The 15,667-nt window shown below is 37.1% G+C and overlaps 1 protein-coding gene across 1 annotated transcript in view; it reads left to right on the forward strand.

The window, feature by feature from the left end:
• Window positions 1–15,667, forward strand: part of plxna3 (plexin A3) — a 158,384-nt gene that overhangs the window by 87,122 nt on the left and 55,595 nt on the right. The window contains exons 8-9 of the mRNA XM_084138594.1: window positions 1,789–1,888; window positions 11,123–11,237. Of these exons, the coding sequence (XP_083994720.1) occupies window positions 1,789–1,888; window positions 11,123–11,237 (215 nt within the window). The remainder of the gene's footprint in view (window positions 1–1,788; window positions 1,889–11,122; window positions 11,238–15,667) is intronic.

Genomic DNA, 15,667 nt, shown 5'->3' on the forward strand with positions numbered 1-15,667 from the left:
AAAGATTTTTCAATGCAATATCATGTACAACCCATTATCATGCATGTTAAAATAAATGTGAAATCTACCCTGATAAGGTCCAAACAGCAAAGAATGTTTCCTCATGCTCTAGACGCAAAGCTGACCATCTCAAATAGTTGATCTCTTTTGGTTGATGACATACTGTCAGCACTAATAGCTTCTTTAATCATCATAATATCATATGGCTAATTTTGTAAATAATTTCGCATGGGCTCCTCCTGCTGAGTCTTGGTTCCTCCCAGTGTTTCGTTCTCAGTTTGCTTTTTACATCCTGGTTTTTTTCCTGTCAAATATCACCTATTCAGATTAAAGGAATGAATAGAATATTGGACAGTAAAAAAATGTGTAATATGGATTCTTTTCTCATCCAATTTTTTGAGGAGATTTGCTTTTTTGCCCTTGGAGATTTGCCCTAAACGTTTGCTTTTTTCTTATTTTCTTTTCATTTTTATTTGTGCACAAAAATAGTCTTTTTGTTATTTACCACCATGTAAATATTTTCGGTAAAAACTGGATATTGGATTTCAAGCCTCATTGATAATATATACACTACTGTTTGGGGTCAATGAGATATATATTTTTTAAAAGCAATTAATACTTTTTTTCATCGAGGTATTGATAAAAAGTGGCCGTAAAGACATTTTGTAATGTTACAAAAATGTTTAAGCAGCACAACACTGATTATAATAATAAATGTTTCTTGAGCATCAAATCAGCACATTAGAAAGATTTCTGAAGGATCCTGTGACACTGAAGACTGGAGGAATGATGCTGAAAATTCAGCTTTGAATCAGGAATAAATTGTTATCATTTCACAATTTTACTTTTTTTAATGTATTTTGATCAAATAAATGCTGCCTTTCAAAAACATTTTATTTAATATTATATATTTGTTTTTTCATGTATTGCTTTAATTTATGTTTATGGCATATTTCATTTGGTGTGAACAAAAACAAGTACTATCTGATTAGGTCCTCCTATTTTCACAAGCCCTGTTTTCCATGCCGTTTGTCCATTGGAAGTTTGTGGAACAACACATTTTCAGTCTTTCGACAGTCAGTACATCTGTCACCCACGGCCTCGTTTTCATATGCGTCAAATTAAATACATCTACTCTGACCAAGTCTATTAAGCTGCTCTTTAGAGCTGCTGTGGAGCAATTTGTGCTTTAGAAATAAAATTGTATTTGATTTAATTTAATTTTTTCCTTCCGTTTTTCCCATTTTGTCCCTGCCTTTTTTTTCCCCCCCTTTTGTGATGACTGATAATTACACAAATCTCTTTAGAGCCTCCTGAAGCTTTGAGACTTAACTTCATTTTCCCCTTTTTCATTTTCCTGGTTTTTAAGGTACTCTAAGAATTCCAAATCTCACGATGGTAACTTTTAGGCTCCGGAAGCCTGGTAGTCCCATTAATAACAATTAATGCATGTGCAAATGGAAATATTATGTCAATTATAGTGAAGTGAGGCCCACAAGTATAATTTGATGGGCAGAGATGTAGTCATTATGGAACGCAAAAGGGTTGCTGAGTTTGAAACGTAAGTGCATTTCACTCACAGATGGAAGAAGTGGATAAATGGTCTCGCAATCAAATATATTCGAAACGTGAACATTACTGAGTACATGTGCAGAGCGGGGCACATCGCTGCTCAGCCTGCATTAGACCAACAGTGCGAGTTCAAATGACCCTTCTCGTGCTAACTTCATTTCTCGTGCATTTTCTCCGCCTAACTCTTCATTAATGTCTCTTTCCATTCTTTTCCAGGCGATAAACGGGTCGTGAAGCTCTCTCTGAAGTCCAAAGAGACGGGCCTCAAATTCATCACCACCGATTTCGTCTTCTACAACTGCAGCGTCTTGCAATCGTAAGTGCTCCGGTCAAAGATGTCTTTGTGACGTGTGAAACTGCCAGCCGGGTGTGATTGGATTCGCAGTCATTGAACTAGTTTCCTTCACAGCCGCCGTTATCCACTTTGTCAGCACTTTTACCTTTTTTTTTCTTTTTTTTTCTCAAATGATTCAGCACTTTTCATCCAGCCTCACGTCTTCGCTCTTAAAACAGCCAGCGCAGCTGCTGGAAATATTAACTTTAAAAAAATAAAAGTAATTTTAGTGAAGAGAAAGTTCTCAAAAACATGCTAGTAAAGAGAGCAAGCTGAAGCCCAATGGTTAAAGTGGACCTATTATGCAAAATTCACTTTATAAGGTGTTTGAAATATGATTTGTGTCCACAGTGTGTGTTATCAACCAGTCTATAATGATAAAAATCCACCCACGGTTCCAGATTTCCACTTACACTTACGTAAGAGTAGAATGAAGCCCCTCTCAACTTAACTCCACAACAACTACACATTTATTCACTAACCATTCAGAAACATCCAGTTGCTTTCTGAGTCTCTCCATCATTGTCCGACTCCGCTTCGAACATGTAAGGCTGAACACTGCTACAGGCAATTTCTGATATTTTCAATGCGTGACATTCTTCTGAAGCATGAGCCGTAAAGGCTCCGCCCTCTTCTGGAAGGGGGTGGGAGCAGCAGCTCATTTGCATTTAAAGGGACACAATAACGGTGTGTTTTTGCTCACACCCAAATAGGGGCAAATTTGACAAGCTCTAATAAATGGGGTATTTTGAGCTGAAACTTCAGACACATTCTGGGAACACCTGTATTACATCTTGTGAAAAGGGGCATAATAGGTCCACTTTAAAGCTCTGGGTGGGTATATGATGGTTGCAGGTTCAAATCCAGGTAAAATCATTCTAGAAGTTACTGATTTTTTACTGTCTGCAGTATAAATGGTAAACACTTAAAAAATAAAAAATAAAAAAAAAGGTTACCTACCTTAAAATTAGTTAAAACACTAGTTAACATGAGCTCACAATGAACAGTATTTTTACAGCATTTATTAATCTTGGTTAATCTTTATTTCTACTTTTTTAACATGAAACGTAAAAGATGACATTAATGCATTTTGAACTAAAATGAAAAATGCATTGACAAAACATGAAACAATAAAAGCTATAAAAAGTTATTGTTCATTGATAGTTCATGTTCAACAAATATAACCTTTTTGTAAAGTGTTAGCTGTGCATTAGCATTCTTTATGGCTACATAAGTCACATTTTTGTGAAATCATGTTGGCTGAAATGTAATTATTTTTACTGATACACACAAACACAACACATGTGCCACGATGAAGAGCTTGAGCGGGATTAGACAGATGTTCATGGATAGTGAAGTGTTTGTGTGTGTGTTTGTATAATCATGTAATCAAAACCACATGCAAAATTTTATCTAGAATGCTTAAGATTAAAAAAAAAAGTCACTTTGAGCTGTATTCGTTAATATCTCTTCTTTTCCTTGCTAATGTTTCTGAATGTTTAGTTAATTTATATATACAGTAAATTCACAGACTGTGGTGATGTGGTTCCACAGTTATTAGCATGAAAATCTTTTTTATATATAATTTTATGTACATTTTTAACACTATACTTTGTGTTATATTACCTTGGCAATACAATTTCAGAAAACTAGTCACTTGTCTGGGTGTTTCTAATACAACATCTGAAGAAGTGATTGCAAATTTGGCATCTTTTTCCTCTTTAAAGGCCGACCATTAAAGGCATAGAAACACTATAGTGAATTTTTTTTCATTTGCCGTTGGAGCAAATGGGAACACAATGCTGTACCTTCCATTCACCACTATAGAACTATACCCAATTATGATGACATCAGGTTTTGATAGAGACGTTGCCTACGTGCATTTACTGGTCCTGCCTGAATCGGTTTTTCTTTTAGCATGATTTTACCTAGATGGCCACCGCATGGACCGACTTAAAGGATCTTTGCCTGTAGTCGGAAGGTGTTTTTTTTAAGTCTAGTGCAAATATACAAATGCTTTTTTGTGTTACTTTTGCAACATTAATGCAAAAGTTAAATACTTTTTTCAAGAGGTGTTTTGCTTAGGTTCCAAAGGATTCTTTTTTAATTGGATGTTTGAATTTTGTATGGGAGCTTGTTTCCACCATGGAATAAAAAAAATGTAAAAGATCATTGTGACTTTTTTTCTCTCAATTCTGACTTTTTTCCTCACAATTGCGAGTTAGAATTGTGAGATAAAAAGTCGCAGTTACCTTTTTTCTTTTTTATTCAGTGGCAGAAACAAGCTTCCATAGTTTTGAGAACCTCATTTAAAAGCAAAACAAGAACATCTGTACATTTCTCAGAAACCAGCAAACATCCTGCTGAAATCTCTTTTCAGAGATAATGAGAAATGAGAAACCATGAGAAATCATTTCTCTTAGAATAACACCATAAAAAAAAAAGAGTGAGTTGCAGCTCGGTCTGTGGTCAGTAAATGAGTGTAATTGCTCCAGAGGTGTTTGCGCTGGTGTGTAATTGCGGTGCGGTCCAGCTGTTTGCTGCTGGAATCATTTCAATCTGTGATTCAGGTCATATATGCACTCAGTCATTGCAGCCCTCTGCTTCTGCTTAGTCAAGTCACCTTTATTTATAAAATAAACATAAATAAAAAATAAGATTAAACAAAATATAAATGATTATAAATTATATTTAAATATAAATGTTAATAAATTAATACTTTTAATTTAAATTAATTAAAATAAATACATTTGATTAAAATAAATGCATACAAATATTAAAATAAATAATATTTAATTTAAATAATTAAAACTAGTGCATTTTATAAAACTAAATAAATAAAACTTGATTTAAATACATAAAATTAATAAATAAAAATTAATTTGAAGAAAAAAATACATTTAATTATAATAAATAAATAAAAATTGAAAAATAATATGTAATTTAAATAATTAAAATGACAAAAATACATTTGATAAAACTTACTAACTAAATAAATAAATTGATTAAAATTAATAAATGAACTTTGCTTCAAATAATAAATAAATACATTTGATAAATACAGTACTACAGTGATTAGAAAAAACACAGCCAAACTAAATATTTTACACATTTATAATATTATTTTTTCACAGTATAATTAGGTGTTTATACTTAAAAATGTATAGCTGCCTTTTACATTTTAGGATGGTGGTCCCTCACACATGGATGATCATATTTGGGGGTCAGTGGCATCTAAAAGTTTGACAAACCCTGCGTTTGAGTGTTGACTCAGTTCAGTCCGAACACTGTAATCACAGCCAGACTTTGGCCTAAGAGCGATCCATGCTCTATATATTTCTGTTCATTTGCACTTCAGTCACCGTGGAGTCAATGCAGTGGGTGGAGACGTGTTGTTGCGTCCCGGATGATAGGAACCCCCTCGTTTATTTCCCTCCGCCACTCCTCCTTTCATTCGAACGCTTTACATCACTTAACCCAGTCAGCGAGCACAATCACGCATTGTTAGCGCCTCCTTTGTTTTTCCAAACCCATTTCGGCCGTTCCAGTTGTGATTTGCATCGAAACTGGAGGGGAAATGTGAATTGGTTTATCAAAGGAAGGAAAGCGAAAAACAAAAGGGAGATGAAATATGACAACTGGAGGGAGCCGCTACGTGACGACTGCAATTTGCACCTTGGTGCTACATATACAGGTACTGTGTGTGTTACAGAAAATTAGATGCACAAACCCACACTCTGCAATCCACTCTTTATGTGTGTAAGTACAAGCGCCCGTGCTGATCCATCCAGCCGGGCTCGGCAGTTGCCATGGCAACCCACGTCCGAGCGAGGCACGCTACCTTGCCAGCGTGGCCTATAGCCGGAGCCAGATTTCCTGTTTTCACAAAAGCCCTGTGGGAACGTTTAGCCCGCCAATTGTGTGACGCCTGTGGACGGCACTCACTCGTCCTCAATCTCATGCCTCCATCTTTATTTCCCACAATTCTTTGACCACCCAGACCCAAAGACCCTTCCCCAGCCCCCTCTTAACCTCGTCTTTCCCAGTGGGATAATGACCACCTGTGATGTGAGAGAGGGGGCAGGGGAGGAAGCGCAGTGCATTTCAGGATATTTTGTTATGAAATGGCTTATATAAAGCTAAAAGCCCTTTATTCTGTTTCATCTTCCCATGCAGCTGTTAGGGAGGGTTTCTTTCTAGTGCTAGTTAGTTTTGGATGTGAATGTGGGCATTCATTAAACATTTGAAACTCTTTTGTGTTTTATTGCTCAACCTAGATATGCGCGTCCTCAAGTTACCAGGAAGTGCATATCAAAGGACGACTGTGTCCTCTCTCAGCGTTTTTATGAAGAGTTGGATAGGTTTTGAGGGAGTAGATGCAGGGCTCAACAATAAGGAACATTCAGTGATTTTGTACATTTTTATGCCATGTAAAATTTGGTTTGGTTTTCTGTTATGTATTCCTCAGTGTTGTTGTGGTTTCTGCTGATGTGTCACCAAGATAATGTTATCTAGCTAACATGTTTTGTTGATTTTGCATAAATGTCTCATGATAGTCTTGGAAGCATTAGTCAGAATGTGCTGAAAGCAAGATAATCAGTAATGTTTTGCAATAAAAATATAAATGTGTATTTGAAAAAAAAGTTGTATATCTCACTATAAAAAATATATACATATACATAAGCAATCTTTTTATAAAATAAATATATAATTATTTGGTAACACTTTACAATAAGGTTAATTAGTATTAACTAACATTACCTAACAATAAGCAATACATTTGTTACAGAATCTTTTAATCTTTGTTAATATTAGTTAATAAAAATACAGCTGTTCATTGATTGTTCATGTTAGTTTCCAGTGCATTAACTAATGTTAACTAATACAACCTTTGATTTGAATAATGTATTAGTAAATGTTGAAATTAATATTAACTAAGATTAATAAATGCTAAAGAAGTATTGTTCATTCTTAGTTCATGTTAACTAAGGTGGATAACTAATGAACCTTATTGTAAAGTGTTACCAATTATTTTAATTAGGATTTAATTTTTAGCTTTAGTCTCATTTTGTTCAGATTTCAATATGCATTTCTGAGCAAAATTGGATTGTCAATTAGATTTTTTTATTTATTGTGTGTTTGTATATATACATTATTTCTGTAATGAATCCGTTTCACCCCAAAAGCTTGATTTTATCCATTAGGAGTTGATTGGATTTTTAAAAAGTGGGCTTTCCATACATAACGGAGCCCAGTGATTGGATGGGAGGGTTGGGAAAAGGTTAGTGATGTCATTGAAAATGAAAGACATTTTCGAGGTGGACCATATTATTACCATGTTACTCATTTTTGTTTGAAAGATTTATTTATTTTTTAACCTTTCTTATAACGTGCATAAATGAATCCAGGCCAGAAACTTGTATTAAGAAATTAAATATGGTCAATTTTTTAATTTCAGTTTGACTATTGTGCACAGTCTCATGATTTGATGCTGTTTCGCCCGAGCTGAAAGTCCAGCCCAGACTCCCAATGATGGTGAAATACTCACTTCATCAGTGTGTCACCATTTGGCCGTGCTGTGTTTTTCAGCCCACGCTCAAATTAAAGCTGAGTGAATTGATGGGCCTTAAACCCCTGACACAGCATATTGCATATTTCAGGCGAGACTTGCAGATCCGTTTGCAGTATTTACAGCGCATTTCAGCTGCAGTGGAGCGCTGCGCCTCCTCCATCAGCTCTAGTTTGCATCTTTCCCTTCCAGCGCACTAAAAACACTCCCACACCGCACACCCGTCGGCAGCAATATTAGATTTAGCGAGTTAAAATGCATCCATACTGCAAAGAAACTGCATTAACGCGTTTTAAATGACCCATGATAATTTGTATGGTTTCATATCCGTGCGATTGTTCTGCCAGAGAAAAGCGGCCTGTATAATTTAGCCCCTGCAAACGCCTCAGATGTTTTCTCCTCCCGGGGCCCTTGCGAGAGCGAGGGGAGCGAAACGAGATCATACTGAGCGATGCAGCTCCAGGTGTGGTGTGCTTGGACTGTCGAGTGCTCTCTAAAGGCGATTTGAAGCGTGCCTCCAGAGGGAAAGACGTGATTAGGATGGCGTATTGCGCAGGCTTTCCGTGTGGGATGGTGGCAAATGAGAGACAGCGTGAGGTGGGAAAACTTGCCCTGCCGGAAGTATCCGCAAACGCTCTCACAGTGTCTCTCGTGGCGCGACTGGCCTTTCGTCTTGTACGCCGCGCTCGAGTCCACAGGTGTCGCCCGCTTCTGTTTCTCGGCGGGATGTGACTGTTTAATTGAGAATGTCATTAGGGCCTCCGTCTGATAGGCTTTTTCAGGGTCAGGTTAATGACTAATTGAGAAGCGGCATGAACGAGTCGGGTGTTCAATGGCCCTAGAGGATTAATTGTGTGTGTTGAAGTGAAAGAGTGGATTTGTGACATATTGACCACTCAGATTTCCACGGCGCCGTCTTCTTTCACAATGAGAGAAGTGAGAGTTTAAGTCTGACCCGGGGCTCATTGACCACTCAGATTTCCACGGCGCCGTCTTCTTTCACAATGAGAGAAGTGAGAGTTTAAGTCTGACCCGGGGCTCGTTCAAGATGTTCCCAAGGACAATGATGTGATTTATAGGCAAAGTATTCGAAGAATTGAGAGAATGAATGACTTGAGCCAGAGGTTCAGTTGAGGACAAAGAGTTTAGGTCACTGCTGAAGATGAAGAAGTTCTAGTTCCCACTTCTTGTGTTTGTGGGTGGTGTGGGGTAGTGGTTAAAAAATCTAGATCTTGTTTGGTTGTTGGGTCATTGGATCATCCACTCCGACTTTCCCTTTTCTACTGACTGCAAGTACCAGTTTCGTGCGTTTAGTATGCCTAGTAAGACCTTGGCTGTGTTTGAAATCGCCCCCTATACCCATAAATAGGGCAGTATTTGAGGGAACAGTCAGGTGTCAGAAGCCATAGTGGGCATTATCGAGTGCACTCATTCAATCCCATAATGCACCGCAATAACAAGTGTACAACCGATGTACTAGAGAATACCCATAATGCACTGTGACGGTCACACCAGCGTCTGACTAGAAAATGAGGCCCGCAGCTGAATCATACATCCATCCATTTCCCAAACCGCTGGCCTAATGTGGCTTCAGCGTAATATCATGCAGGTGTAAATAATTTTTTTAATTGATAATTAAATAGTTTAATTAAGGTTTATTCATGCTAGTTTCCAAGACAGAGTTCAAGATAAATATTTTCATTACTACTGGAGCTGCCAGTTTCAAATGATTTTTAAACAACAAGCATAACTATGTAGCCTGGGAAAACCCAGACTACTTCCGGCGAATTGTAATTCTCTCTTCAGGATAGTCTGGAGAAGAGCCCATTCAAACTCATTACTGTGCCGCTGAAATCGCGGCACCAATCAGAAACGTTTGGGGAGGGATTTACATGATGACGACAGCGCAGCAACACTGAAGGATATTTCATTACAAAGATGGATGCCGCCGTGGAACATCATAGACAGATATAAATGAATCAGTTATCGCGTCTGTTGATTAACCCTTCGCAAAGACTCGCCTCCCTTAGTTACTGTTGCTATGCCCGACAAGCTACGCTGCTCTCACGCACACACCATGTTCTCACGCAGTGAAAAATACATTGCGGAGCAGAGAGGAGACTGACAACACGCTGACAGAAAGGACAGACCAGGTTACTTTTCGGTTACTTTTGATATTAAACATATTAAACAAAGTCTCACCTTTCAAATTTGGTCATTTTTTAAAAGAAATTTAAACGATACATACCGTTTTGTGGCTCTTTAATGTGTCTGACAGATCGCTTTAGAGCATCAGTTAAAGCTGCTCGTGAACCAATCATCTCTTCCTTGTAGTTCATTTATAGCATCAAATAAACATGAATGAACATGGGAAGGATTGTTGTTTTAACCGCGGAAAGACGACAGTACACTCCGTTTTTCATGTTCAAATCCTCCCATGTTAATCTGCTACGTTATCTCTCTTGACTGCTTTGTCGGACAAAATGTCGGATGGCGGATTATGATTGGTTAGATCGCCTGTCAATCAAGCTCCCTGCGCCCAGAGGAATGTGAGCTACGTCGGTTGGTGACGCCCCTTTGGAAATGATTTGTCTACATAGCTTCCCCAGACCCTATACTCAGTTTCAACTGAGAAGGGTCTGGTTTTTTAACCAGGCTAATAACTATGCGAAAGTGATGTCAGTGTCTGAATTTGCTCACTTGTTTTAATTCACTCCTTCAAGTGGACTATATTAGTCTATTATACCTAATATACCCACTGATGTCTGAAAAAACACAAAGAGAAAATCACTTTTGTAGCTTTAACAAAGATGAATTATATTTAATTTATACTGTGACAACTATGCAGATGAATAGCATATGAATAACATCATACCATTTATTTAATAAATAAATGTTGAGATGTTATTTCCATCAAGAGGTGCATACATTTTTGGTCAAAACTTGTATTAGCAATGCAAGAGTCCAGCACTCTGTAAAGTCTCCTCCAGCACATCCCAAAGACTTTCAATGAGTTTAAGTTGCCAATTCATGTGTGAATATTATTCTTTATGCTTCTCACAACCATTCTTTCACAATTTGAGCCTAATGTTTCTTGACATTGTCATCCTGGAATATGGCCATGATGTGTCTTCCTACATGATTGTGTAAGAAATGAAAAGCTACACACTCCATCAATTAGGGTTAGAAAAACTGTTGCCAAACATATTAGATGCTAAAAACATAATAATCACTGCAATAATGATCATAGACTCTTAAGCTTTTGGCTATTTAAATCCAAACGGCAACTTTTTTAGGCCGGGCAGTGTCTATACAGTTTGTGTGTGTATGTATGTATGTATGTATGTATATATACAAACTTTTACGTTAGATGACAGCACTATTTTAAATATGTATTTATTTAATGCATATAATATATAAATGTATATAAAATAGAATGTTACATCAAAGCCAGCTTGTGATTGCATTAAAACACTAAATTAATATACTTTGTACTTTTTAAACTAAAACTAGGAATAAGACTATTAACCACAGCCAGTCAACATAGTTAGTTACATAATGGTCTCAGGTCGAGTTCACAGATTACTTGTTTCATGTGCTCAGAACACATCTCTCATATAACACTCTTTTGTTTTTCTCCTCTGTAGGTGTTCGTCGTGTGTTAGCAGCCCTTTCCCCTGCAACTGGTGCAAGTATCGCCACATCTGCACTAATAACGTAGCCGAGTGTTCTTTCCAGGAAGGTCGAGTGAGCAGCGCAGAGGTAAGAAATAAACCGGACCAGCTAATCACACAAGCCTCTGTTAAATGACACGCATCAACTAAGGATGGGCATTTTGAGTTATTTTGTATTTTGTAGTGAAGAATTCAAACACATAATGAAAATCAAATAACTTAATTAGTCAGACATTAAGAATTAAGATAAGGCACACAAATATAATGACTTATATTTAATATAGTAATATACAAATATTAAATATACAGTGTGTGTGTATATATATATATATATGCCAATATAAAATATATAAATAATTTAAAATACAATATATATATATATATATATATATATATATATATACCCTAGATAAAAAAAAAACTATTTAACACAGTTGAAATTAATTAATCATAACTATTTGTTTTCAAATCTTGATGTTTTATATTTAAGATTATTTACTAAAAAATATTTAAGTTATTAAAAATTTACAAAAAACAGTAGTCCGTTAAACTCTTCGCATTCTCTTCCCACCATAAAATTGAAAATCAGTTCTAATCTAGTAATCTGAATTGCCGTTTTAATTATCAATCAGTTAGTGCTGAACAAGTACTTGACTACTCGATTTCTCATGCGCGTTCCTAGTCTTCCAGTCTCGAGGGTTTGATCTGCAGCGGTGCCACGTGGCATAATCAGATTCAGCTGTATTATGAGTTCATTTATGATTCAGTGTGGCTCAGATGACTCACTGTTTCTCTTTCTCAAATGAAAGATTGATTCAGATGTTCAGAACGGCTCATCTGTTCTCAGTTTCCTTTGCTGTGATGTTCCCTCGAGGGTTGGCATTCTTTTAAACAGAGTATACAAGCTATTGTGCCCTGCTCTCTGGAGGAACAGGAAGTGAGGACAACAGAACCACGTATGTGTCCATCTCAAATTCATACACGCATTTAAAGGGGTAGTTCTCCTAAAAATGTAAAATTCTGTCCTTTGCTCACCATCATGATGTTCCAAACCCATGTGCTGGTAGTTTTTATGTGGCATACAGAATAAAAGGCAACTTTAGGGTTTGAAACAACATGAGGGTGAGTAAATAATGACAGATTTTCCTGTTTGGATATGCTGTTCCTTTGACATCCAACAAGCCCCTCAGGCCTTAACAAACCCAACATGGACCTGTTTCTCTCACAAGTGTCCATCTGTATGTGTAGATCACACAATCTGTTCTTTCACTCATTGTCTGTGGAACACTTGGAACTTTCTCACACACTTTTTAGTCTTGTTTGACACTTTGTTTGAGACAATTTCCCTCGACGTGCGTTTACACTGGACGATAAAAGGAAGAATTGTTGCAAATGTCATTGCTCGGAATAGAAATCCAGTTTTCACAAGCTGTTATTTAGTAGGCCATTCCACTGTGTTCATTAGTGATGGTGTGCTATTAGTTTTGAAGCATTTGGAATTAAGTTTTTTTTTTTATTATTATAAAATTTTATTATGCTTGATGAAATATTCAAAATATTCCATTAGACTTCCATTGAAAGAGGGACTCAAATCACATATAGAGACCAAAATACCATAAGCCACTTACAAATTACAACTAAAAATAGTTTTCATGCAGTGACATTACTAGACATTAGCTGGGTTTTATTTTAATGCAGATTTCAGGATTTCAAATGCTAGTTAAAAATACATTTGTGGGGATAAATTTTCCAAAATCTGTATTTATATATGATAGAAATTTTGGGTTTATTTTATTGTTTAATTACACCGCGTTCCAAATTATTATGCAAATGATATTTTACACTGATTTTCCTAAACAGTCGATGCAAATGACAGTCAGTATAATTTTCAAGTCACTAACCGTTACGGTATAAGTCGAATTTCATTGAACAAACCACCCAACGAAAACAGTATTTATTTATTTCTTTTTTTCAAAAAATTAAAAATTAAAAATGCACTGTTCCAAATTATTATGCACAACAGAGTTTGAAAACATTTTATACATTGTAAAGAACTGAATTTGTTGAATTTGCAGCATTAGGAGGTCATATTTACTGAAATCAAAAGCTATTTCAATCAAACACATCTTAACAGAGCAAGTTACATGTTAACATAGGACCCCTTCTTTGATATCACCTTCACAATTCTTGCATCCATTAAACTTGTGAGTTTATGGAGAGTTTCTGCTTGAATTTCTTTGCAGGATGTCAGAATAGCCTCCCAGAGCTGCTGTTTTGATGCAAACTGCCTCCCACCCTCATAGATCTTTTGCTCGAGGACGCTCCAAAGGTTCTCAATAGGGTTGAGGTCAGGGGAGGATGGGGGGATGAGTTTCTCTCCTTTTAGACACAGAGGTATTCTTTGCAGCATGAGATGGTGCATTGTCATGCATGAAGATGATTTTGCTACGGAAGGCTTTTAACAAGGTTCTTGTTTTTGTACTATGGAAGAAAGTGGTCAGTCAGAAACTCTATATACTTTGTCAAGGTCATTTAGGGACCCTAAAGGGGCCTACCAGCTCTCTCCCCATGATTCCGGCCCAAAACATGACTCCGCCACCTCCTTGCTGACGTCGCAGCCTTATTGGGACATGGTGGCCATCCACCAACCATCCACTACTCCATCCATCTGGACCATCCAGGGTTGCACGGCCCTCATCAGTAAACAAGACATTTAGTCTTCTGAAAATGACTAACTGAAAATTAGTCTTCATGTATTTCTGGGCCCACTGCAACCGTTTCTGCTTGTGAGCATTGGTTAGGGGTGGCCGAATAGTAGGTTTATGCACAACTGCAAGCCTCTGGAGGATCCTACACCTTGAGGTTCGCGGGACTGAAAATGTTCATTTGTTCATGTTCATTTCATTTGAAATGTTCACCAGCACCTTCAAATACCTGTTTGTTGCTTTGTAATGGTATTTTAGCAGCTGCTCTCTTAATCCAATGAATTTGTCTGGCAGTAACCTTCCTCATTATGCCTTCATCTGCACAAACCCTTCTGTGCTCTGAATCAGCCACAAATCTCTTCACAGTATGATGATCACGCTTAAGTTTCCATGAAATATCTAATGTTTTCATACCTTGTCCAAGGCATTGAACTATTTGACGCTTTTCCGCAGCAGAGAGATCTTTTTTCTTTCCCATATTGCTTGAAACCTGTGGCCTGCTTAATAATGTGGAACATCCTCCTTAAGTAGTTTTCCTTTAATTGGGCTCACCTGGCAAACTAATTATCACAGGTGTCTGAGATTGATTTCAGTGATCCAAAGAGCCCGGAGACACAATACCATCCATGAGTTTGATTGAAAAACTAAATATTTTATGTTTATGACACTTAATTCCAATTTGCATAATAATTTGGAATGCATGTATTATTTATTTTTTTATTTTATCCTGATATTAATTGGTGAAACACATTCACCAATAAATTGTTTTTGCAATATTCCAATTTTTCCACACAAATGAAATTCTCAACTTGGATGCCATAGCTAATGTACACTAAAACTTCTTAATATATCGTATAATGTACATATAATTCACCCAGGATTCACATTTGCAGATGTCATTCGCAAAACTATGCGGGTTTGGCTGAAGGTACTTTGACTATTTTTGGGTTCAGTAAAACATAAGTAACCCTCAAATCACCCTAGTAACCATTTAGAAAATTGTGTCATGTGCAAACGATTTTCTGCAGAAGTGTTAGAATAGAGTGCGGTCATATTTCCATTCTGCAAAGCCGATTTGAGTCAGAGTTTCATCCCGTTGATTTTATAATTCTCATTTTTGCGCAGCGGTATGATGGGTGCATGAGTGTTTTCAGGGGTATTTACAATGTAATTCCTTCCAGAATTTCAGGTGCTAATGAGTATCGAGCCAAATAACTTGGCCAACTTTTTTGTTGGTGCCTTTTGTTTGTGGTTACTGATGTTTGAAATGGGCCCAAGTGTTTAATGTCTGGGTTGGTGTCGTGCTCCAGCCAAGATTCTGTTGCGGTGAGGGAAAATAATAGTCTTAGCACCGATTTGGCCCAATCTGTGAATAGATTTACATCTTGTATTCCCGCCCCCTCCTTTTTCCTCTCTCCTTTACTCCATTTCTTTCTCTCCTTTTGCTTTTCATTTCTTGTCTGAGCACATTATTGCACACTTGACTGAGCTGTAGGCCGCTGCCTTTAGAGGTTGAGAAGTTACTGCTGCCTCTCTGTTTTACTGCACTCGATGACCGAGGAGTGAAAGGAAAACAGCATACGTGAGACTCCAGCTGCTTGGATACCAGATTCTGAGGGCATTTGCTTTATTTATATCTCTCTTGCATTTCTTTGCATCATGATTACAGAGTAAACCCACAGCGACAGGAACAAAGTGGCCCAGCTAACTAACTCTGTAGCTTTAGATGAGACGAGATGCGGATTTGAATCCAAGTGTGAATTGGCCGTCTAGTCCACCGCTTATAGACTGGTTTCAGCCACAGCTCGCTCCC

The sequence above is a fragment of the Abramis brama genome (genome assembly GCF_963993115.1).
Source record: "Abramis brama genome assembly, chromosome: 16".
NCBI classification, from domain to species: domain Eukaryota; kingdom Metazoa; phylum Chordata; class Actinopteri; order Cypriniformes; family Leuciscidae; genus Abramis; species Abramis brama.